Raw genomic sequence first — 26280 nt, 5'->3', positions numbered from 1 at the left:
CCCCAGCCGCCCCGCCCCAGGGAGGACCTTGCTGGTGGCTGGGAGTCTCCCGGCTGCTCAGCCTCCCTTCTTCCCTCCCTTGCTCTCCCTGCTTCCCTCCCTCCTCCACCCGCCCCTCGGGCAGGGACTGTGCAAATCGAGGAGAGGGGAGGACCAACAGGCTACACAGGGTCCAGCTAAGGGGCCACGACTCCTCACTGAGACCCTATCCAAGCTAGGTGTTCCCGGCATCGTGGAACCTGGATTTGTGTGAAGCGGGGTGATTCCCGGGCCAGGAAGGTCCTTCCGGCAGGTCCACCATACCTTCGTCTCGCATCAGGACCCCTCTTGGATGCTCTGAGCCACCCTTCTCAACCCGGATCTAAAACCTGGGACACGGCTATCAGGCCAGCCTCTCTCTCCCTCCACCCCTCCCCCTCTTTCTGGCGTCCATCCCCTCCCCAACACCACCTCTGCTGCTGCCTCTGGCTGTGGACCTGCACCTCTTCTCCATCCTCGCCAGGCCCGGAGAGTGGGGTTAGCCTGGATGAGAGTGTGCCCCTAACCTGGGGCCCTCCCAGGCCATGGCTCGTGTGCTCCCAGGGAGGAGTCCAGGACCCTGAGCATCTGCTAGAAGCTTGGCAGAGGCCCCGCTGGGACCGTGTCTTCTGAGGACAAAAGGCTGCGGCCAGCAGGCAGACTGGGTGGGGGGTGGGGGGGGACCGGCAGCCAGGCAGGCAGACCAGTAGGGAAGCCAGCGCTGGCCCCCTCCCAGACTGGCGGTAGCATGAAGATGGGGGTGGGAGTGTGTAGCGGGAGAAGCACCTGCCAGGACCCCCACCTGCCCGCTACTTGGGCACCCCAAAGCTGTGTGCTGCCCACCTGGTGTTCCCCAACATCTCCAGCTCTACCAAGTGCACCCCTCTGGCACCTGCTTCCCCTGCTGCCAGCGATTTAGACCAACCAGGCTGTATCCACGGCAACAGAAGCAGGAGTGTCACTGGCTGCCAGATCACTGAGGGTCCCACAATGTGGCCTGGACTGTGGTGTATCCTGGCTGAGATCGAGTGAGCCCCCTTCCTGAATTCCAAGACAGTCCTGCTAAGAGAACCCAGGTAAGTAGTCAGCATCTTTCCATGAAGGAGCCAGGGGAGGAGGGGAACTGGGACTACTCTTCTGTCTCCCCACATATTTCAGTCTCTATCACTGTCATGCTTCCTGTCTGTTAGTCTCTCTGCTTCATCACTGACTATGACAACACTCAAGCCCCAGGACTGTCTGCCTCTCTTTCCCCATCTTCCTTAATCCCGAATGTCCCATAAGAAAGGGAACCACCACCTGTTTCCCCACTCCCAACCCCTCCCAGGGTCTGTTTCTATCATTATGGTCACAATTCGACACAAGACCATTCCCTGTGTGCTAGCTGTGGAAAGGGTACCTGGGGGCCCAGTGAGCCTTGTTCTCACAATGCCTGCAGCTTCCTTTCCTCCCTCCTTCACCCTTCTCCAGGTTCCTGGGCTTGCAGAAATATTTGTGAGCTCTCTCTCTCTCTCTCTCTCTCTCTCTCTCTCTCTCTCTCTCTCTCTCTCTCTCTCGTGTGTGTGTGTGTGTGTGTGTGTGTGTAAGAGAGATAGAGACAGAACCTGGGCAGCAAGCAGGTGGGTAGATATGATGAGAAAGCTGCTCCTAGTGCAGGCCACCCCTCATTCCTTCCTTTATTCTTTTCCCAGTCTCTACCCACAGGTAACATACTTTTGCTCACTCACCCTGGAAGATGTGTCCCAGCTAGTGGGAGGAAGCGGCTATAGGAATAGAGGAAGGTAAGGTGGGGGTAGGGAGCACATTCAGGCCGTGGGCTCTGAGAGAGCTTGAACATGTCCCCATGACAATAGACAGGGGACAGGAACAACATAGTGGTCCCCACAATGTGGGTCCTGGCTTCTATCACATGGCTCTCTGTTTCTGTTTCAGATACCCATATTGTGTTTGGGACCTCCAGATCAATGACACAGTAGCCCGAGGTCCCTGTATCTGGAGGTGCAGGAAAACCTGGTATATGGAGAACATGGATTCTACTAGGGACACGGCTCCTAACTACTAGCTCACAACTTTAGTGGAGGCATGTCACTTGTTGAACCTTGGTTTTCCCATTTGTCAAGGAGACTGGTAACCCTTTCTTTGTGGATGTGTGCAGGGATTAAATAAATTGATGGCATGCAAATAATTAAATGTGTGCATAGGGTGGCACTGAGCAGTGTCAGCAAAGCTCAGGATCAGTCTTATTGCTGGTTGTTCATGATTTGTATTGCTATTGATTAGAAGAAGGATTAGCACCTTTTCTCCAGGGTCTCAGCAGAGATCTAGAGAAGGCAGCAGGTGGGAAGATGGAGGGTCGCAAGTGGGGGGAAGTAGAACAGCTTTATGCTGTTTCTTCTCATTTGTAAGGAATGATGGGTAGCTGTGGGCAGTCATCCCTATCCTACTTGGGGTTCTTTCCCTGCACTCGCTCCTCTTTGCACACACACACACACACACACACACACACACACACACACACACACACCAGACTGTGAGCCAGCAGAGGCCTGGCTTACAGCCTGCAGCATTTCTGGCCCTGGTATGTGTCCCTCTGTTGAGGGGAAATTAGCAAGAGTTTGGCTTATGGTCAGTGGTTGGCAGGGACTGGAGACAAGGCTGAAGCTTTTGCGATTATAGGGCTTTGAGTAGAGCTGGGGTGTGGTCCATGCAGTAGCCAGACCTGTAGCAGAGTTTGCCCACCTAGACCCTGGGCTGGGGAGAGTGGGGTTTCCTAGCTGGTTTCTAGATATGGAGATGTGGTAGAATACCAAGGGGAGGGGGGCCAGCAGAAGAGCCAAAAGAGGGGAGAGATTGAAGACAGGTTTCCTCTGAGGGACAGGGAGGGCTAGGACCTTTAGACATGAGTAGACTTTCCTGAAGAAGCATTTGGTGTGGAAGGGAGAGGACCTAGCCTGTTGCCCAAGGGTGTCTGGACCTGAAACTAAGCATATACATGAAAACAAGTGACTGCATGTATAGTCTGTGTGTACTTGTCTCCTCTCTGCACTGTAGGTGTATATGAGTTTAAATGTGTGTGTGAACAGGCTCTGTGATGTCTGGATAGGTTTGTGTCTGTACTGGAGGGTATGGTTTTGCATATCTGGTGAGCAAATGGTCATGCTTGATTCTGACCCAAGTATTTGTGTGTTTCTCTGAGCCTATATTAGGCCTGTTGAATGTTTGTTTAGATTTGTGTGTGGTACCAATTTGTCTTTGAACACACATGTCTGGTCATATTTTTATGAGTGTCTGAGTCTAAAGTCCATTTAAATGAATGCCTAGTTGGATCTGATTGTGTATATTCTTGTTTTCCCACATGTGCCTTTCGGTGTGGGTTTATCTAAATAATGTGTGTGAGCATAAAGACATATACATGTGTCCCATGCATGTAGGAAAGGATGTGTGTGAACATGATTATATGTGTTGTGGGTGTGTCTCTCATATATTTGTGTGAATAGGCCTATGTGTGAAAGTCTGTATAGATTCTTCAGCATTTTTCATTGTCTATGTCTGCACGTGCATGTTTAAGTGCCTACTGTCTCTCAACAAACCTATGTGTTCATATCTATTTAAAGAAATATAAGTATAAATAGGCCCACTGGGATAAGGGAAGAGTAGGTGAGTGAAAAATATTTTATGTGTGCACATTGGACTACATTTTTTAATGACTGTGGGATTTACAGTACTCAACAAGGCTGTGTGCATAGGTGAATGGGTACATTAGTATGATGTCTAATTTGGTGTAATTGCATATCTGATTATAGTATGCATGAGTAACCACATTTCATAATACTTGGGTGCATGTGTCTCACTATGTGTTTTATTTGAATTTTTGAGTGTGTATTTGAATATGCCTTGAGTGACTGTGCATATATATGCTACTATTTGTTAATACCTGACTGTGCATATATTCAAGTAAACATAGGTATGTGTAGTCAAACAAAATTGAGTGTATGTCTTTGAATAGGCCTGTGTGTATGCCTGTCTGAATATACAAATGTGTGAAGTACCAGTTTGCACAGTTCTTATTTGTGTTTTTCTGTTTGTATTTATCTTCATTTGGTCTAAAGCATATATTATAGAATGATGTATATAAATATGTGCATACCACTCTTAGTTCACAAGTACATTTGTGTGTATGTGTGTCTATGCATCTATTTAAGATTCTTTTGCATGTATGTATGTGATAAGTTGATCAAATCTTCTTATGCAGATCGACAAGTGCACTGCAAGAATATATGAGTGTACTTCTATATGTGCATGTGCTGGAATATGCCTTTGTGTTCTATTCCATTGTACATATAAGTTTCTCTTCTTTCATTTATGTAGCTTCTCAGAATGGGTGTATGGATGTAATGGTGTATATATACACCTGACTGTGATAGTGTGCTTTTGTGAGTATCTGTGTTTCTATAGTTAATTTTATATATTTATATATATATATATGAATGAATGTATGTATATACAAGTCTATAAACATGTAAATATGCTGTGTGGGTACATGACCAGCTGTACATACAAGTCTATGTGTTAGAATATCTGCATATGTATATATCATCTCATTTATAAGCATCCACATATCTGGGTATGGATATGTGTGAACACACCTATACAGATATGGCTGTACGTATGTATGTATGTATGTATGCACGCATGCATGCAAATATACCTCTGTGGTTATATTTGAGTATATATGTATACACGTTTGGGAGTTCCCTCTTCTGTGCCCCTTTTTCTTTATCATCTCTTTAGATATGATATATATTTTTTACATATCTCTGTAGATATGTAAAAGTATGCCTGTGTACACACTTGTGTTTGTAAATGAATGCATGTCATTCATGAGTAAATCATGTGACTATAGTCTATTTAAAAGAGTAAATGGATGTACTTGTGACTAAGTCCAATAGAAATGTGCCTGTGTGTGGATAAATAAAGGTATCTGTGCATCTGCCTGTCTGATATGAGATTTGGCCTTGGTCTTATGCAGACTGACCTCTACACAAACCTTCTAACCAAATACACCCATGCTTTCATCTTGTTCACACCATATGGATTCACTCACATTCTGTGCAGTATTCTCCACATGCTCACTAATGACCACTGGGGGCATAGATAAAACTTTGATATCCCACCACTGCCAAAAGCATAGGGCAGGATGGCATCATAATAGTGCCTAGGGTTAGTAAGAGCTATGGTTGGACAGTGTGTGTGTGTGTGTGTGTGTGTGTGTGTGTGTGTGTGTGTGTGTGTGTGTGTGTGTAAAGAGAAACAAAGAGAGAGACAGATAATATGAGAAAGTATGAGTGTACATCTGGACATTTCACAGAAAGCACCCAAGTTATGCCACCAGGCAGAAATCTAGATGTTAATAAATATGTATAAGTGAAAGTATATCTTAGGAAAGTAGTAGTTATGGGGGAGCATGAATGTGTAGAGTATGTATATGTAAGAGATTATATGTGTTCCTGGGTAGGGTGTGCATGTGAGATAATTGTGTATGTTAGGGAGGGGAGGATTCTTTGAAACACAAAGATACACGTACACATCCCACCCAAATATTTTCAACTGTCACACAAACAATCTGTGTATACCTCTACACAAACCTACTATCCAAATACACCCATGCTTTCATCTCCTCCACACCATATGGATGTACCCAACCCACACTCTGCACAGTACTTCCCACACAAATGTGCCTTAAACACTTTCTTCATACACTCCATCCAGTTTACAGCAGTAGATTCAGTGAGCATGAGAGTATGTTTATTGGGATGAAACATGTTTATGAGATGTGGATATATCCTGAGGGTATATGAGAGAAAGTGTATAGGCACATTCAGACTGTGTGTGAGACAATGTGTGGGTACATTTGGAATAGAATGGATTTGAATGCAGATGTATTTGAATAGTGAGCAGGTCAAAGCATGAATATACTTAGGTGGCAAAGTGTATGTGTGAGAGAGAGACAGAGAAACAGACAGATAATGTGAGCAAGTATGAATGTACATCTGGACAAAATTTATGTTTGAATGTGAGTTCTCTAAATTAGGTTAGTATCTGAGTGATATATGAATGTGTGTGTCACTGTGTGCATATATTTGGCATGGGAAATTGTGGATATGTCTAGGTGGGGTGTATCTAAGTGCAGTGTTTTTGGAGGGTACATGTGTCACTTTGGGTGTATTTTGATAGTGTGCATTTGAAAGAGATTGTAGGTAAACTTAAAACAGGTATGAGGGCTCCAAGTTGGGGTGGGGCTAAGTTTAGGTGTATTTAAACACTGTATGTAAGAATGTGGGCATGCTGAGTTAGAAACTGTGTAAGTGTGACTTTAATTGGATAGAGTGACTATAAGTGTAAGCATATTTGAGGTGATTATATATGAGAATAGATGTATGTAAATGGAATGTGTGTGAAAGTGTGGGTGTATTGGTGTTGGGTATATGTGTGACAGTGGGTGTATCTGAGTGGTGTGTGTGAGAAGGAAAATGAATGTGTATATATCTGGGTTTGGGGCTTGTGAGAATGTGGGTATATCTGACTAGGATGTGTGCAGTTCTCTGGATGTATGGGAAGGAGAGAATCTAAGTGGGGAGTGTGAGAAAGAAAATATATGTTTGTGTGAAATAAGTGAATCTAGCATGTGTGAAGGTATATCTGAATAGTGTGTGTTTGCATGTATTTCAGTTGGGAAGATAACTAACATGGATTTATGTGGCTGTTTTATAAGTGCTGTATCTAGATGTTTTGTGTATTCAATAGTGTGGTTATTTATGAGTAAAGTTTGTGATTGTGACCACACATGAATATATTTTCTTGGGTGTATATATTTCTGCTAAAATGTCTGTAATGTGAATTTGTCCATAACTCGGTATGAATGACCATTTGTACCTAAGTGTGTGAGTAAATGGGAACTAACTTGTGTTTACAAGTGCTATATAGTTTTATTATATATGTGTATATATATATAATAAAATTTATGTTTGAGGTGAATATATTTGTTTTTATTTTTAATAATTTATTTAATTTTATTTTATGTACATTGGTGTGAAAGTATGAGATCCCCTGGAACTGGAGTTACATGAGCTGCCATGTGGGTGGTGGGAATTGAACCTGGGTCCTCTGGAAAAGCAGCCGATGCTCTTAACTGCTGAGCCATCTCTCCAGCCCCTGAGGTAAATATATTTCTAAACGTGAATTGAGTCTGCAAGGTATCTAAAGACAGCCTTTGGGTTAGAGTTTATTAGATGTGTAGTTTGGGGTAAATCACATAACCTCAACAAAGCCCCAGTCTCCTGTCTGTAAAATGGAAGAAATAAAACTACCTGTCTTGTAACATTAGGATAGGCTGAGTTAATATGCTAAGAGTGCTTGGAACAGTGCCTAGCACGTAATGAGCCCTCTCATGAGGAATTACTTACTAAAGGTAACAACAGTACCTTACCTGTCTGTATCACCTGTATATACCTATTACAATTATCCCTTCCTGATGGCTAACAGTGTGCATTCATCTACAAGTGTAAAGGAGGTTTTCATATGCATATTTGCCTCATAATATGTGCCCACGTGTATGTCCAAGAAAATGAACCTGGCCTCTTTTTATGTAAGAGTGTGTTTGTACATGAAAATTGTTTTACAGTTATAAAGTATCTCAGTGTTCATATAGAAACACAGATGTGTGGGGGGGAATGTGCTCAAGGCTAAGTGGAAGGGCATTAAGCCTTTTGTATATATTTGCTAGCATACACTTCTCTAGGTGCATGAGTGCACACATCCATATGTGTGATAGTGTAGCATCTGTGAGAATGCAGGTATATCTACATGTGTGAACATGATTCTGTGTACACACATGCCAGTGTATTTTTATCTGACTAGGAAACTAGGTTTGTAGTTACCAGTATGTGCATATGTGGGTGGGGTCTCTGTTCTGCCTGTAAAATTCAGAAGGCTGATATTCTTTCATATGTGATGAATGCAGTGGAAACATTTATGTGGTATGGGTTTGTGTCTATACAGCCATGTATTTGAATGTGTGCATCTGTGTTGTTCAATGAGGGTGGAATGTGTATGTGTGAATCGATGTGCAGGCATCTGAAGATTTGTGTCTGTATGTTTCTAAGCCTCAGTGGTGATGTGGGTTTGGGATGCATGAGTCTGAATTGTTTCATCTGCTTGATTGCCTCTCTGTGCTGCTGTGAGCCTGAGTAATATGCCTTCAAGTATGTCGATGCTATATGTAAATGACTGTGTACCAGGGCAGATTTGTGAAAGTGGTTTTTTTATAAAATAGTAGGTTTGGGGCCAGTAAGATGGCTCGGTGGGTAAAGGTGCCTGCCACCAAGGCAGACAACCTGAATTCAGTACCTGAGACCCACATGGTAGAAAGAGAGAACCAACTCTGAAAGTTGTTCTCTGAGTCCTGTGTATGTGCGTGGAGTACAGATGATGAACACACATAAATAAATATTCTTAAATTAAAATGTAATAGCTTCAATGTCTTAGTGTAAGAGACAGTGGGAGGCAGAGAATGTCTGGACTAAAGGACATGAGCAAAACTTGACCCCTGTCTAATATCAATTTTTATGCCTGCACATGCGGGACTGTGTCTAAAAGTGTAAGTCCATGCAGTTAAGTTTGTGTGTCCGTGCATCTCCAAGTGCCCTTTGATGTACTTTTTTTTTTTTGGCTTTTTTGAGACAGGGTTTCTCTGTGTAACAGCCCTGGCTGTCCTGGAACTTGCTCTGTAGACCAAGCTGACCTCGAACTCACAGAGATCCACCTTCCTCTTCCTCCCGAGTGCTGGGATTAAAGGCGTGCGCCACCATGTCTGGCTTCCAAGTGCCCTTTGAATGGTGACTGTGTCTCTGCCTATGCCTATGCTATCTGTGCATTTTATATCCTTCAGTGATTTGCTGTTAAATGGGTACCAGGTCACATCCCTATTTTCCTTGTGAGAAAGAGACTGATTGTATTTATCAATTGATTTAACTCTAAATATGAGCTCACGCTTGAATGTCCTGTGCCCACATATTTATCTGTGTGTGTTGAGTGTTTACATGCAGTGACTAGATGTGAGTGGTTTAGGGCATTCACATGACTCAACATACAGAGAAAGTAAAATCTGTATGGCACACTAGAGTAAAGTAAAGTATTTAGAGGTACAGGAGCTTGATGAAAAGAAATTCCTTACTTTTTCTTCATCTTATACAATTATAAAGAAAAACTGCAAAGTTTTAGCAGATTTATTAAATATTGAATTTGTATACAGCTTTCAAATAAAATCTTTTTGCAGATTATTTCATGACACACTAGAGTGCAGAACATCTTTTTTACCTCCCTCCCTTACTTTCTTTCTCTCTTTCTTTTTCTGAAACAGGGTCTTGCTGGCCTAGAGCTCATTGTATAGCCCAGGCTGGCTTCAAACTTGCAGTTTCCTAGCAGAGCACGATGGCACACACCTTTAATCCCAGCACTTGAGAGGCAGAGGCAGTTGGAGCTCTGTACATTTGAGATCTGCCTGGTCTACATAGTGAGCTTCAGGACAGCCAGAACCACATAGTGAGACCCTGTCTCAAAAAAGAAAAAAAAAAAAACTTGCTTCTTCCTCCCAAATGTTGTGTTTACAGGCATGCACCACACCCAGCTCACAGTATCAAAACATTTTTGAGACAGTGTCTCATGATTTCACCTTGGTCAGCCTGGAGCTAACTATGTAGACCAGGCTGGCCTGGAACTCACAGAGTTCCACTTACCTCAGCCTCCTGGTGCTGGGATCAAAGGTGTGTGCCACCATACTCAGCTCAGAGTATAATTTTTTTTATTCACTGATGGGAGTCCCTAGTGGTCAGCATCTGTGGCCACTCTTTTTGAGCCTTTGGTCATTACTACCATGGCTTGTTGTATTGTTGTTTTATTCTTTTTTTTTTTTTTTGCTCATTTTTATCTGGATTTGGTAAATCTATTGGTGCTACCTCAGATAATTGTATTTCTTGGTGAAAGCTCCAAACAACAACAACGAAAAAAAAAGGATTAAGTAACTGCATATAATTTTGGCACATATAAACTTCTATCATGGCTTGCTACTTCTTAATCTTAGAAGCCGTGTATAAGGTAACCAGGGAGGTGGCTCAGGCACATCTTTGCTCTAATTTCCTTCATAATTCACTTGAATGTATGAAACACGGCTGTATGAATCTGCAAGTCAACAAACCTACTTTAAAAAAAAAAGCAAAAACAAAAACAAAAAAAGCCACTTGCCATGCCAGCGTGAAGGCCTGAGTTCAGATACCAGGAGCCTCCTTGAAGCCAGACACAGCAGTGTGCTTATTTAATCCCAGTGCACCTACAGGAGATGGGAAGTGGAGACCGGAGAACTCCACACACGTTTTGGGGCCAGCTAGCGTGGCACAGACAACAACAAACAATAAAGACCCCATCTCAAACAAAGTGGAAAGCAAGGATTGACACACAAGATTGTCCTCTAACCACCACACATGTGTGCCCACACACACGTACCATACACACGCACATAAAATTCTTGTAACAAGTAGTCGTGAATTTTGAATCTAACAGATAATTTTCATTTTGAGTATCTCAAAATTATGAAGAAACTTTACTTCTAAGTAGACATAGATTTGGCTCTATACCTATTCTATCATTCAAATTGCGACACCAAGTAGACATCACTCCAGGAGCCATACTTAACCTCCATTTTCCTTATTTGGCTCTATACCTATTCTATCATTCAAATTGCGACACCAAGTAGACATCACTCCAGGAGCCATACTTAACCTCCATTTTCCTTATTTGGAGTTTTACTTTGAATCTGTAAGCCATGTCAGTGCTGTCTACTTTGATATACAGTATTTTGAGTGAATGCAATGCATTGCAGTGCTGGGCACGTAGCTAAGCTGGCATGGTGCTCACCTATCATGCACAAAGTCTTGAGTTCAACCCCCAGCAGCCCGTAAACCAGGTGTAGTAGTACATGCCTATAATCCCAACAATGGAGAAGTGGAGATGAGAGGTTCAGAAGCTCAAGGCTATCCTCAGTCACATAGAGAGCTCAAGACCAAGCTGGGCTATACAACAGCCTGTTGCACAAAAGAAAAAAGAAATGCAGATAGCTATGGGTTTTTTTAATGTAATTCTATTCTCATATGTTCAAAGAGGGATATGCTGAAGCCAGTAAATATCAAATCTGCAAAGTGAGAAACACACACAAAGAAGTAACTGGGTGCTGCTTAACATGTGGCAGGGGTGGTGCACACATGCCACTCAGCACATACGGAAGTCACAGGACCACTCGTAGGAGTGCATGAACCCAGGTCTTCAGGCTTGAGAGCAAGTACCTTTGCCTTCTGAGCCATCTTACCACTCATTATAATACTTTTTACAAAATTCCTACACACTTAGATTTAAAAGGTATGTATGATTTCAGTTCTTCACACAAAACTAATAGATACATGGGAACAGCCTTAGACTTAGTTAAATTCATTATTTAGTGTGTTAGTTCATCGTGTACTGCGGAAATCAGACTTAGCAAGTTTTACAGGTGAATTTGGTATTATCAAAGCAGACTTGTCATCACAATTTGGTATTATCAAAGCAGACTTGTCATCACAATAGCATCCAGGCTGGTCTACTTATCAAGCTCCAGGCAGGTCAAGGCTACATAATGGGACTCTGTCTCTAAACAAAACAAAATAACAGTAGCATCGATCCATAGGCCTATGTAATTTCCATAATACTTCAAAATATTCATGGATAAATTTGCACATATTAACCTTAGTTTATTTTTGTACGAATTGCATTTCTCTTCAGGGTCTTTGGTTACTCCTGCAGTCTAAGCATAGACAAAAACACATCCATAAATCCATATATAGTGACACTCCTTTCAGTTCAACAGTTTTTTAGGCTAGTGTCATCTCTGACCTGTTACCAGTGTGTCCCATTACTAATAGCAGTAATTGAAACTGTCCCTTTGCCTATTTCCTTTACCTCATCCGTCCTAAACACATTGTGGACAATTTCCTTGTAGAATGCTAGCATAGAAGATTTTGCTTAGCTTTTCTTGTTAGCCTCACAACACTGTCACTAGCTGACTGAGCTCTGTATACGAATAGTCTAACCATCTCATAAAGGATCTTGGTTTCTTTTCTTTTTGTTGTTGTTTTGTTTTGTTTGTTTGTTTGTTTTTCAAGACTTCTCTGTGTAACAGCCCTGGCTGTCCTGGAACTCACTTTGTAGACCAAGCTGGCCTCGAACTCCGTAATTCTCATGCCTCTGCCCACCCCCCCACCCCCCACCCCCCACCCCCCGCCAATGCTGAGATTAAAGGCATGCACCACCATGGCCCAGCTTTGGTTTCTTAATTTGCACTTCCAAGTAAGTACTTTAAAATTTTTATTTTAGATTTATTTTATTTTATTTTACATGTATAAGTGTTTTGCCTGCATGTGTGTATGAGTACTATGTGTATACCTGGTGCCCACAAAGGTAAGAGCCTGTCAGATCTTCTGAAACTGGGGTTACAGATGGTTGTGAACCACAGTGTGGGTGATGAGTACCGAACCCAGGTCCTCTCCAAGAGCAACAAATGTTCTTAATCTCTGAGCCATCTCTCCAGCCCATGCTTTCTTTTTTAAAACTCAGAGAGTCTACTTTATGCTACCAATATGAGCCATCTCTCCAAGCCCCAAGTGCTTTTTATAAAAATCTGAATCTGGGGCTAGAGAGATGGCTCAGTAGTTAAGAGCACTGGCTGCTCTTCCAGAGGACTCGGGTTCGATTCCCAGCACCCACATGGCAGCTCAAACCTGTTTGTAACTCCAGTTCCAGGCCTTCTAACACCCTCACACAGACATACATGCAGGCAAAACACCAATGATCATAAAAATAAAAGTAAATTTAATTTTTTTAAAAAAATGTGAATCTGGCTGGGCTGTGGTGGCACACACCTATAATCCCAGCACTCAGGAAGTAGAGGCAGGCAGATCTCTGAGTTGGAGGCCAGCCTGGTCTACAGACTGAGTCCCAGGACAGCCAGCACTAACGTAAAAAAAAAAAATCTGAACCTTAGGTGATGTGGTGGCACATGCCTGTACCCCGTACTCAGGAAGCTAAGGCAGGAAGATTATTAGGAGTTTAAGGTCACCTAGGGCTATGTGATGAATATGGTGATCATTCATGGCTACCTAGACCTTGCTTAAAAAAAAAATCCAAATCAACATCTCTCTACTCATCCCTTCTTCCCTCCCCCTCTCTTTCTCTCTCCTCCCTTCCTCCTTCTCTCCTTTCCTATCTCTCTCACCAACCCTCCCAGGCCTCATACATGTTAAGCCAGCACTCTACCTACCATTAAGCTGCATGCCCAGCCCTTGTATCTTTTTATTGAAGGGGACAGCAGACCTTTGTGGCTTCTGAAACTTAATTTTCACTGCAGTTTTTTTTTTGTTTTGTTTTGTTTTGTTTTGTTTTGTTGTTTTTCGAGACAGGGTTTCTCTGTGTAGCTTTGCGCCTTTCCTGGATCTCGCTCTGTAGACCAGGCTGGCCTCGAACTCACAGAGATCCACCTACCTCTGCCTCCCGAGTGCTGGGATTAAAGGTGTGCGCCACCACCGCCCGGCTCACTGCAGTTTTTAGAAAGGAACACTGAGGCAAAAACATAAAAATCCGAGGCTGACTTTTGATGAATCAATTCAATTAAACTATTATCTTAGTTTGCTTTCTATTCATGTGATAAGGACCACGACCAAAAGCAACCTGGGAAGGAAAAGGTTGATTTCAGCTTACAGTCCATGATGAAGGGAAATCAGAGCAGGAACTCAAGGCAAGAACCTGGAGACAGAAACTGAAGCAGAACCATGGAGGGGTGCTGCTTACTGGCTTGCTCGCTCAGTCTGCTTGCTTATACAACCCAGGACCACCAGCCCAAGGAGGACACTGCCCACATCAATCATTAATCAAGAAAATGTCCCCACAGACTTGCCTACAGGCCAATCTATGGAGGCATTTTCTCAATTAAGATTCTCTCTTCCCAAATATGACTAGGTTTGTGTCAAGCTGACAAAAATACTAACCAGCACAACCATCACAAGGCTTCACTGATTCACAACAAACATTTTTTTTTTGGTCTTTTGAGACAGGGTTTGTCTGTGTAACAACAGCTCTGGCTATCCTAGAACTTGCTTTGTAGACCAGGCTGGCCTTGAACTCACTGAGATTCACCTGCCTCTGCCTCCCAAGTGCTGGGATTAAAGGCATGCATCACCACTGCCCGGCCCAACAAACATTTTTACCTAAAATGACCTTTACCTATGAGGTCGTAAACATGAAGTACCACCAAGAATCAGATTTGCCTAGTTCTTAATAGCAGATGCCAACAGTGAGTAAATCAATAAGTAGACTAAGAAGGAATAAAAATGTTGTGTTATGATGTTTACAGAGGAATCCTCATCTTTTCAAAACAGAGAGTGAAATGTCTATGAGTGACATAGTATAATAATTATGGTTTACAAAACTGAGGGCTAAGAGAAGTGGATAGGGTTATGGGCAGAAGAATACTGGGCTCTGAGTTCATAATTGCTAAATCTAGGCATTGAGTCCACCAAGGTTCATTGCGATGTTCCCACTTACATTTTTATGTTTGAGATAACTATAATAAAGAGTTCTTTTTATTAAGAAATAACAATCAAGGGAATTAACTAAATGATTACATTTGTTTAAGAACACCAAAAAAGTACATAATCAAAAATCTGAAATCTGAAATACTCCACAATCTGAAAAAATTTTTAATGCTAACATGACACCACAAGGGGTAAGTTTCCCACCCAGTATCTTGTGACAGGTCACAGACAAAATGTAGACACACTAAAATATTGCATAAAATTACCTTCATGCTGTGTATATACAAAACACAAATGAGTTGCATGTTTAGATTTATGTCTCATCCCCAAGATCATCATCTGTATCTACACAAATATTCCAGAAAAGTCCAGTATCTGATACTCGCATACATTTTTGGATAAGAGATAAGCAAACTGTAGTCCATAGCAATAATCATACAGCACTCCTCCCCAATCCTCCTCTTCCCTTTCCTCCCTCTCCCCTCTCCCTCCCATGAGCATATGTATGCTAAGCAAGTGTACTTCCACTGAGCCCCCAACTTTTCTATTTTTGTCGGTGAGGAAAAGTAAGAACAAGAGTAAATTAAAAGAAAATAAACACCACACATGTAGATATAGGCCAAACCAAAACCATCACTGATGATAAATAAGTGGGCGGTAATAATCAAACTATCTGGGGTGTTTTGCTAAGAAGCAATTGAAACACAGTGTACTTCTTGCCATGACCTCCTGTGCCTGTTCTTAATCGACTTTCCTGGCATGGCAAGTACCTACCAGCCAGACAGCTCTACTCATGTTTCCACATATACCTGCAGAGGTTAGCTGATGTGTGCACAGTAGCAGATTTCTATTATACCTGTTGTTGGCTGTGTATCAGTTAGTGTGTGTGTGAGCACATTGATATGTTTACACACATGTGTCCATGTGCAAGTGTCTTTTTATATTCCAGTGTCTGCACATGCAAGTGAGTTTTTGTCTCTGTTTGATTGCACTTGCATATTGATGAAATGTGTGAGCAAGAGAGTGAGGCTCTATTCTTTTGTGGATGTGTTAGAGCTATTACACTTTTGTTCATCAGTGAGAGTTTATCTATCAATGAAGAGGGGCATATATGTGCCGGGATGTACATATCTGTATTGCTGAGTGTACCTAATCTATGTGAGGGGAGGTAAGTTAGTTTCTTTGAGGTAGAGCATATTTACATACATGAGCAATTTTTTACTTGCCTGCAAATGCATCTGTAGGTATCTCAGGGGGATTATATTTGTGTATACATACCTGAGGAACACTTTTCAAGTGTTTGTGAATTTGATGATGTGAGGGATATTTAATCTGAATGTTAGTTTTGTAGCAGTGTTTGTCTATGTGATGATATAGATATGCTATTGTGAGATTTTGAATATGTGGGAGTATTTGAGCAATCAAATATATCAGCTCAGTGAGTATATAGGAGTCTATGTGTAAAATGACAGTAGGTTTGCTTTGTGTATTTACTCATCAATGTTTGAGTGTGTGTGTGTGTGTGTGTGTGTGTGTGTGTGTGTGTGTGTGTGTGTATTAGGAGAACTCTAAGGAGAGGAAGGATTGTGATATGTGTATGTGAGACAACGTGTCAGTGTGTCTGCATTGATGACCAATTCTCAGCCCTCACTTAATGTGCCTTTTATGTAACAAATTTGTTACATAAAATTTGTCCTTTACTATCCGGAAATGGAGTTTATAGATAATATAAGATTTCTGCACATGCCATTTCAAAAGAAGTCCATACTGTACATATCAATATACATATTATATTAACTATAATACAAATAAGAAATGATTTATAATAGTTTTATTTGGGTATATAAGTGCTTAGGTGTGGCACACTTCAGGAGATTCAAGAAAAATAATTGCAGAGTTGTAAGTGCATAAATGTAGTTTAGAAGAAAAAATCGGGTTCACAAAGTACAGGAAAATGACAGGCAGAGGCTGTCATTTTGAGATTTTACAAACTAGTGAAGTGCACCAAAAAGCAAGATACAGTCTCCTCTTGATTCACATGACAGCCACATTCCTGGATAATTCAGGGTATGCTAAAACTATGAGAAATCTCATTTATCTTAATAAAAGAGATTTTGAGCTTAATTATAATCCTAGGAGTTGCAGGACATGTGTTAGTAATGTCAGACTACCCCACATATCACTAAGTGATGGACACTCTCTCTTTACATCCCTAAATATTAGGGCAGCTTGCACTCTTAACATGAGGCAACTTACACCCCTTCGCACCCCAGCCCCACCCTGTTCCTGTAGATTTCTAAAATGTCCCCTAGGGGGCAGTAATGCCTTTGTAAAGAACAAAGCCCTGTACTAAGACGGGGTACAAGAACTTCCTCCATCTGTGCATGCGCACTGCGTGTGTTTGTGTGTGTGTGTGTGTGTGTGTGTGTGTGTGTCTGTCTGTCTGTCTGTCTGTCTGTCTGTCTGTGCATGTGTGTCTGTGTGTCTGTGTGTGTCTGCTTGCTGTCCATGAGGCTGTGTTTTCGGATGCCTGTGAGTATGTAGGTCTGTGCACAAGAGTGTCCAGACACAGGCAGATATGCTCTGTGCACACACATGACTGGGCCTAACCTACAGCTACCAGACTGTGCTTAGGAGCACCTGACCTCATTTATGCAACCTCTTCAAGCTTTCCCAGCAACACCGGGGCTTTGTTTGCTTGCCGTATTGGTTTTGGGGCTGGGGTTTTTTTTTTTTTTCTTTTTCTTTTTTTTTTTTTTTGAGGGGGGTTGGTTTTAGATTTAACGTTTGTTTTTACTGAGACCCTGAGCTACATAGTAGTATATCAGTTTCAGTATGTCTCCCTCCCTACATGTTTGTGTGCTTTGTCTCTGTGTCTACCTGTTTCTCACTGCCCTCTTATCTCTCCCTAGTGTTCTAGATCATGGTTCCTTATATTTTTTTCTATTTTTGACCCTTTTTCACCTAAGAAATTTCTCATGCACCCCCAGGTATATAGTTATATAAAATAAGTATACAGATCAAACATTTACTATTAATTAACAAATTCTCAGGCATGCCTATAATTTTCATATTCATTAAAGACAAAGGTAAATTTGCATACTGAGATAGATGTGCTTTTTTACATAAAGAATTAAATCTTTTCTGAATATTTGATACTGCAACATATAAGGCATCTTCAATGTTTTTAAGAGTTGACTGGTATTTTGATTTTTATAACTGTCAATACTGAGAACCCCACATCACATAAATATGCAATACAAAATGGTGAAAGTATGGTTAGGGACCTTTCAAAAAATTGTTGGAAATTCTGTCCTATTCCCAAGCCAAAATTCATCTAATGGTTTTTTGATGACACTCAAATCAGCAACTCAAACAGCAAGTTTTAATTTTTTTTTTTAATTGGAGGGTGGTTGAGACAGGATCTATGTAGCTCTAGCTGCCCTGGAACTTTCTACATAGACCAAGCTGGCCTTGAACTCACAGAGATCCACCTGAAATGGCAATCTTTTAAAATCAAACATTCTAATACAATATATTATAATGGCATGCTAATTTGATACTTCCATGACAGTAGAAAAGTACTAAAGTTTTATTTTCTGTCCTTAAACCATTATGTTTTATAAAAGAAAAAAATTGTAGGTACAACAAAAACATTGCAATTCCTAGCATACAGTAGTGTCAAGTCTGAGCTGAGGCATTTCAGATAGCATGTGTTGTCCTTGGATTGTATGGTGGCATGTGCAATGCAAAGCATGCATGTTGTATGCTCAGAAGCATGGCTTCCATAACGCATGTATGATGCAACACAAGCAAGTGCTGCCAGAAACACGTGAGATTCATCATACCAATGTTGAATTAATTTTTGGTTATTACACATCCAGAAATTTTGTAAAATGTCTCGACACCCTCACATTCAGTTATGCAGCCCCATAGGGAGGGAGTTACAACCCATAGTTTAAGGAGCTGTGTTCTAGACGTGTCGTCCCCCTCCCTGTCCGCTTCGGCTAACCTTAACCACCGTTTCTGTCTCCTCTCTCCATCATTTGCTGTTTCTCTGTGTTATCTAGATGTCTCTTTTAAGTCATTCTTCCTCCCCTCTCTTTCTCCATGTCTGTTTCTTCCCCTGTCCTTTTTTTCTGGTTTTCTGTCTTTCCTGATCCTATGTCACCATCTGCCTGCCACAAACATGCCTCTCTTGTCACCCCTGTGTATCTGACTACCTCTTATACTTTGTCTCTATGCCAAACCTTTACCCCTTGTCTTCCCTTAAGGCTAAGGCATATTTGTGTGTGTGTGTGTGTGTGTGTGTGTGTGTGTGTGTGTGTGTGTGTGTGTGTGTGCACCTTAGCGCATACACAGCAGAGGGCTGTCTGCATGGAAAGGGTAGGAGACATCAGACCTGACCGTGTGTATTTCTCTCCAACCCCTCGCTAGCACCCTCTCATTTCAGTAGGCCATTGGCTATGAGACTTCTTAGTGCTGTCAAAAAAGAAATTACTGCTTTCAGGCGACAGACCAGACTGTACTGAGCTAGAAAACAACACTAGGAAGGAGCCGGTAAGAAGGCATCCACTTTGAGACTCACCTCCCCAGACTAGTCCCCAGGCCAGCCCCAGCCCCAACTGTAATCCTGAGCCTCTCCTGCTTCAATTCCATATGGCCTGGCCCAGCTCCCCTCCCTCTGGGAAATGCTGTCACTGTCATGACCCCACATTGCCTGCCTGCACACAACAAGCACTCCCCTGCTCCCCAGGCTGTGCTGTCGGCAACTCCGGTGTGAATACTTGCATGGAGCCCTTGGCATCTTTTCACCAGGAACCTACTGTGTGCGTGATGCTGATCTTTTAGAGGGGAGGGAGCCTACCCTGCCCTATGCGGCTTCTGTTCTAATAGGATGAGACAGGTAATCTAAATTTGAAGACGAAATGATATAGATAGAAGAGAGAGATTCTGGTGAAAAGGGAAAGGAGCATGGGGATGCTATGACCTCTTACCTTGATTACTACTGAAGCCTCACTAATCTCCCTACCCTACTCCCTCATACCTTTATGGAACATGCCCTGCTCTCACAGCAACACGGAGAATTGTATTCAACCCTGAATGCGAATCACATCTTACCTCTGTTCAAAACCCTCCCAAGCAATTCTGAATCAAAGTCCTCACTATGGCCTCCATGATACGTCCTTGCCGACGCTCTAACTGACTTCACTTCCCATCTCGTGCCCTTTGCTCAGTGTTCCACCCACCATGGCTCCCTTGCTCTTTCTCGGTGTGCCCTGAGTAGCTCCGTCTCAGAGCCTTTGTTCTGACTATTCTTTCTGCCTAGAGTTCTCTCCTCCTAAACAGCCACAGGACTTACATCCTCACCTGTTTGCTGAGATGACTCCTCCTTTATGAAGCCCTCCCTATCCTGCTCATCGAAAACTGCAATACCCTCCTCTCCTCTGACACGTTAAATCCTCCTCCTCTACTTTACGATTATAGTTTAGAATATTGTCATCATCTGAGATACTAACTTCACCCATGTCTCTTCTTATTACCTAATTTGTCAATTACACAAAACTAGGAAGCTTTATTCTTTTCGTTTTTGGTTTGTTTGTCTGTTTGTTTGTTCATTCGTTGAGACAGGGTTTCTCTGTGTAGCTCTGGCTGTCCTGGAACTCATTCTGTAGACCAGGCTGGCCTCAAACTCACAGAGATCCATTTGCCTCTGCCTCCCAAGTGCTAGAGTAGGAATCTTTTATCTCTCTGATTCATAACTGCATCCTCAATGCCTAAAACAGTGAATGACCTAAAGTAAAGAAATACTTTTCCAATGAACCAACACAACAAGCATACTTACATTTTTATATTCATATATAATCCTACACTCACACAAAATAAAAGCCAGAGGCCTTATCATAATCCACAGCCCTACAACATCTGGTCTTCTGAGACTTCATCTCCTATCACTGTATCTCTGAAACGCACCATTTAACAACATTAGTCTTCTCACTGCTCGGAGAGCATGCTACCCACATTCCTGACCACAAATAAAGATTTTTTGCTGAGCACGGTGGCATAGAGCTATAATCCTAGCACATGGAAGTCTGAGGCAGAATGATCCCAAGTTCAAGGCCTGCCTGAGCTGGGGAAAGTGTTCATAGCCAGCCTGGTCAACTTCACAAGACCCCATTACAAAATTAAAAATTTAAATAGTAATTTTTAAGGGTTTAGGGATATAGCTCATTGGTAGACCTCTTGCCTACCAGGCCTGAGGCTCTAAATTCAATCCCCAGTACATTGAAAAGAAAAGACAGAGAGAAGAAGAAAAAGTAAGGAGGGGCGGGAGAGGAAATGGGAGAGAGCCAAAGACAGAAAGAAATCTAATGAGTGCCTGTCAATAGTTTGACAAAACAAAACATGAACTACAACAGAAATGAATAAGTATATTACAATTAGGATTAGTACTGTGTACAACTTTTAGTTGAGGGGTGTGTGTGTGTGTGTGTGTGTGTGTGTGTGTGTGTGTGTATACTGGATTATGGGTAGCGGTGAAAAAACAATGCTTGAGTACAACTTGAAGGCTTGTAAATAGGAACAAGAGTTGGACCGACATCCACAACCCCGCCTGTGGAGAACAAGGTATCTGAGGCCGTTAGGAGAGAAAGCAAGCAAGGAGGGTAGGAGCAGGAATGTCTGGGAAGGGCTCATAGACACACTAACCTGCCCTCTCTGTTTCTTCCTCATCTGTTTCTCCCTCCCCCATCATGTTCCATTCCTTCCATTTCTGTGTTGTTTTCTATCCATTTATATCCTTGTCTCCATTTTTCAATCTCATTCCTTACTCCTCTGTCTCTGCCTTTTTTCTGTCCCCTGCCTCCATCTCTCTGTCTCTCCGTCTCTGTCTCTCCCTCCATTGTCTCCATTTGCAGGTGTAGCTCAGCAAGACAACCGATGGAGTCCCCCGGGGCCCATCAAATACTGGACTGGCCGACCCCCTAGGGTTGGGGGTAGCCCTTGCCCCTCAGCATGGCCAACACCACCGGAGAGCCTGAGGAGGTGAGCGGCGCACTGTCCCTGCCATCCGCATCGGCTTATGTGAAGCTGGTGCTGCTGGGACTGATCATGTGTGTAAGCCTGGCAGGCAATGCCATCTTGTCCCTGCTGGTGCTCAAGGAGCGTGCCCTGCACAAGGCTCCTTACTACTTTCTGCTGGACCTGTGCCTAGCCGATGGCATACGCTCTGCCATCTGCTTCCCTTTTGTACTGGCTTCTGTGCGCCATGGCTCCTCATGGACCTTCAGTGCACTCAGCTGTAAGATTGTGGCCTTTATGGCTGTGCTCTTTTGCTTCCATGCGGCCTTCATGCTGTTCTGCATCAGCGTCACCCGCTACATGGCCATCGCCCACCACCGCTTCTATGCCAAGCGCATGACACTCTGGACATGCGCAGCTGTCATCTGCATGGCCTGGACCTTGTCTGTGGCCATGGCTTTCCCACCTGTCTTTGATGTGGGCACCTACAAGTTTATCCGAGAGGAAGACCAGTGCATCTTTGAGCATCGCTACTTCAAAGCAAATGACACACTGGGCTTTATGCTTATGTTGGCTGTGCTCATGGCAGCCACACATGCTGTCTATGGCAAGCTGCTACTCTTCGAGTATCGTCACCGCAAGATGAAGCCAGTGCAGATGGTGCCCGCCATCAGCCAAAACTGGACATTCCATGGCCCTGGGGCTACCGGCCAGGCTGCTGCCAACTGGATCGCTGGCTTTGGCCGTGGGCCCATGCCACCAACTCTGCTGGGTATCCGGCAGAATGGGCATGCAGCTAGCCGGCGGCTACTGGGCATGGACGAGGTCAAGGGTGAAAAGCAGCTGGGCCGAATGTTCTACGCGATTACACTGCTCTTCCTGCTCCTCTGGTCACCATACATCGTGGCCTGCTACTGGCGAGTGTTTGTGAAAGCCTGCGCTGTGCCCCACCGCTACCTGGCCACTGCTGTTTGGATGAGCTTCGCCCAGGCTGCCGTCAACCCAATCGTCTGCTTCCTGCTTAACAAGGACCTCAAGAAGTGCCTGAGGACTCATGCCCCTTGCTGGGGCACAGGAGGTGCCCCAGCTCCCAGGGAACCCTACTGTGTCATGTGAAGCAAGCCAGTAGGTGATAGGCAGGGGGAAAGTCATGAGGAGCGTACTGGGGCCAACAGCAGGGGAAGAGTGGGACCCATACAGAAGCCTTCCTTTTTGAGCTTCAGCCCAGGCTCTCAAACCATCCCTAACTGAGGCATTTTGCCAACACCTCCTTAGGGCTAGAAACTGGCTGAGGAACTGGAGGCATTTCTAGTTTTGTGGGCTTGCCCGCAGCCTCCTCCACTTCTCCAGTCTCCTTTTCCCGTGCCCTCCCTGCCTCCCTATCCCTCTTCCCTCTCCTATCTTTCTAAAGTGACGAGTCAGTAAAAGAAAACGAACTGAAAATGCAGGGTTTTTTAATAATAACAGCTGAGGAAACAGGCTTTCTTGCTTAAATGTTACCCCCCCCCCCCTTGACATTGTCAAGAAATGGGAAATTTCTCCTGTAAAATAGATTTCCAGAGATCTTACTGCCCCCTGGGCTCCCATTCACCCTCCCCTTCTAAGTCCCTTAGCAAGACCTGGATGTTTAGGAAATATTGACTTAAGGCTTCACACAAGAGGGACCAAATGGGGTGCTGCCCTCCTGGGGAGCAAGGATGTTTAAATTGCTATGTTGTGTGCAATGTTGTTTTTGGCTAACCTTGATCCCAAGCCTAGTCTCCTATTCCTCCCTACCGTATCCAGACTTTGCAGGTGTTTCTTGAGGCTCTGTTTGAGAAGCCAAGAGCATACAGAGAAGGGTCTCCATGATGTGCCCAGGCTAGATGAAGAGCTGAATAGTAGATGAGCTCCTCAAGCAAAATATACCAAAATTAGCTACATTCTCCCAAACTTTCTCTTGGATCCCCTATCCTTTCTTCCTAGAAATATACATCCACTTGTCCCCACCAGGGATGATGTGGGTATATGCTGACAGGGGAAGTTATCCGTGGAAGTATAGGGAGATGATTGAACTCCTCAGAGTGGATGGACTCCAGAGCCTGGGGTGAGAGCTAATTCACCCCCACAGTTGTTGCTTGGGTTCACACTATTCTTCTGAAAATGAAAATTCTTTGGGGGCCTTGGTAACCAATAGTGCTACAAACTTCAAGGCCCCGTGGAGTTGAGTCCATTCCTTCCTGTGACCTCTTTTTGTCCCTTTCAGGACTCACAGGCCTTGAGTCCCTCCTTAGTTGCCCTTCTGGGTCCCAAATATCCTTCCTCGCAGTTCTTCCTACCTCCACCCTTACTTACACGCAAAGTGGAGCAGACCACACCTGAATTCCACAGGTGGAAGGTCCCAAGCCTCTTTTCCACAGACAGAGACCACTCTGGGCTTACTTCAAGGTCGGTTCTATAGACTGGTGAGCCAAGCTGGAACTCTTTGCCTAAGTTTGGGACTGTGATCTCTCCATCCCCTTTCTTTCCTTATAAACTCCTGTCCTAAACTCCACCTCTACCCCAAGATAGCCCCTGAACTGAGGAAGCCTTGACCCAAAAGCAATGAAGGGGGTGCTCTAGACAGACGAGATATTGATGATCCTGGTTGTGGAGTGGCCCTGGAAAAGCAGACCAGAGTAGCTGAGAGGCTGGGAATGTGGGGGGGCTGGGCTATTCTCTCAGTGATGATGATAGGAATGCCTTTCTGAAGGCAGGGGTGGAAAGACCAAGGTGGGAGGGCAAATAGGGTAGACTCAGGAGGGGTTTCCTCCATTCCCTTTTTCTAACTGCCTGGATTCATCATTGGATTTTGTAAATGGAAAAACTGAAATGAACAATGTTATATTGGGTGTCTTCTCTCTCTCTCTCTCTCTCTCTCTCTCTCTCTCTCTCTCTCTCTCTCTCTCTCTCTCTCTCTCTCTCTCTCTCTCTCTCTCGTGTTTGTCTCTGTCTGTGTGTCCTATCTGTGTATGATCACATGCGGGGAGGTATGATTGAGTGAGACAGTGTGTGTCTGTGTAACTTTGTGTGGATAGGAAACCCTGAGGAAAGTTTGCCTGGTACACATATGTAAGCAAATACCTATATGTGAGGGAATAGAGTACACACACACACACACACACACACACACACACACACACACACAGGGAGAGGAGACACACGAAGGAGGAGAGGAGACAAAACTTAGTATGTGCCTGCAGCAGGAAATAGAGTGCTTAGGAGATGGAACCTGAAATTTTTTATGTATGTATGTGTCAAGAGGGTCAACTCCCATCTCATGAGATTGTCTTCCCTTGGCCCAGCTTCTGAGCACCAGGTGAGGAGAGGATAGTTTAGAACCCCATCTCTTCCAAATGTCTGGAGATTCAGTGCCTACCCCAAAATTCAAATAATGTATTTCTGAAATTGGATCACCATGGAAATAGGAACTGGGAATGGGGGGATCAAACATGGAGGTAATGGGGTTAAGAAATGGCCCCCTGCAATGTAATGGCTTTTAGAGGAACTGCTCAGTTTGAACTGGGAATTCTTAAGGTTCCACTGTATACAGCTGGGACTTAGCTCAGTTTTGACTAAATTCAGAAGGAAGGATGACATGGAGAAAAAACCCAAATCTGAGGGTCTACCCAGCTGGCCTACTCCCTAGGCACTCAATTAATTTACTATTTATTTACTTATTCCTTCAGGTGCACAGAATTGAGCTAACCATATTCCTCAGTTCTTGGCACACTATATCATCATTGGTCCATGCAAGGTCCTTTTATTATTTTGTTTTGTGCCCTTCATCACCCATCCCCGATCCCATCCTTCCCCACCCCACATAGGCACCACTCTTCTGTACTTAATGTGTGTCCTTCTAAACCACCGTTCATGTGTTTATTTACTTATGTGTATCTGTGGAAAATATATGGTATTGATGTTTTGATTTACATAAACAGTATTGTACTATAAATCTTGTTCTGTTTCTTTTTTCACTCAACATTCTGGTTTTTGAGAGATCCAGCCATGTTGCTATACATAGATCAAATTCATTCTAGCAGTCCATCTCAAACATATATCACATTTTATCCATTCTCCTGGTAATGGATTCCTGGGTTCCTTCCCTCTGCTACCACAGCAAGGCTGCAATGGGCAATTATCTCCTCTCCTTAGGGATGCCTAATTTAAAGGAAACGAGCTCAGAGAGGGGCAGTGATTTGGCTAGAGTCACAGTGGTAGTCTCCTGCGATGTGAACTCTAGAACCAAAGCCAAAACTCCACCATCATGCCTCGTCAAAGACCGGCTATCTCTGGTCATAAATAAAATAAAATAAAATCTTAGGGTATGATTAATAGCGACATTCACTTAGGAAAAGCTGGGAGAAATACTGTGTACACAAAGAGAGTTTTTAAGTTCTAGAAAAATCTAGCAGATTAGTTGAATCTCAATCAATTTTTATGACGCAGAGGAAGTCATTTTTTTTTTTTTTTTTTGCGTCTGTGATTGTTTCTGGAGCCATTTTGCAGAGATGGAAAAAGCCATGTCAAAACCTGACCACCAAACCAAAGACCT

At 43.4% G+C, this 26280-nt stretch overlaps 2 protein-coding genes across 8 annotated transcripts in view; one reads left to right on the top strand and one right to left on the bottom strand.

Annotated features, from left to right (window-relative positions):
• Positions 1–82, bottom strand: part of LOC128125152 (protein FAM156A/FAM156B-like) — a 53761-nt gene extending 53679 nt beyond the window's left edge. Inside the window, exon 1 of the mRNA XM_052762354.1 lies at positions 28–82. The gene's annotated coding sequence lies outside the window, so the exon portion shown is untranslated. The remainder of the gene's footprint in view (positions 1–27) is intronic.
• A 45-nt stretch (positions 83–127) lies between these two features.
• On the top strand, positions 128–25680 carry Gpr173 (G protein-coupled receptor 173). 7 transcript variants are annotated; one of them, XM_052761715.1, is made up of 5 exons: positions 128–1094; positions 1710–1799; positions 1951–2031; positions 7115–7235; positions 21605–25680. In XM_052761715.1, the coding sequence occupies exon 5, from the start codon at positions 21702–21704 to the stop codon at positions 22821–22823; it is 1122 nt and encodes a 373-aa protein (XP_052617675.1). In that variant the 5' UTR covers positions 128–1094; positions 1710–1799; positions 1951–2031; positions 7115–7235; positions 21605–21701; the 3' UTR covers positions 22824–25680. The 7 variants fall into 7 exon arrangements, with proteins under 7 accessions (XP_052617675.1, XP_052617601.1, XP_052617850.1 ...); XM_052761641.1 differs by having other exon boundaries at positions 1951–2145; XM_052761890.1 differs by lacking the exon at positions 1710–1799.
• The last annotated feature ends 600 nt before the right edge of the window (positions 25681–26280 follow it).

Source organism: Peromyscus californicus, unplaced genomic scaffold, assembly GCF_007827085.1.
Source record: "Peromyscus californicus insignis strain IS unplaced genomic scaffold, ASM782708v3 Scaffold_10__1_contigs__length_136768540, whole genome shotgun sequence".
In the NCBI taxonomy this organism is placed as follows: domain Eukaryota; kingdom Metazoa; phylum Chordata; class Mammalia; order Rodentia; family Cricetidae; genus Peromyscus; species Peromyscus californicus.
This window is presented reverse-complemented; position numbering and strand designations above follow the sequence as displayed.

Bases quoted from the DNA above. Each gene is read 5' to 3' on its own strand.
- Gpr173 (XM_052762126.1), top strand. From the start codon at position 21,702: ATGGCCAACACCACCGGAGAGCCTGAGGAGGTGAGCGGCGCACTGTCC.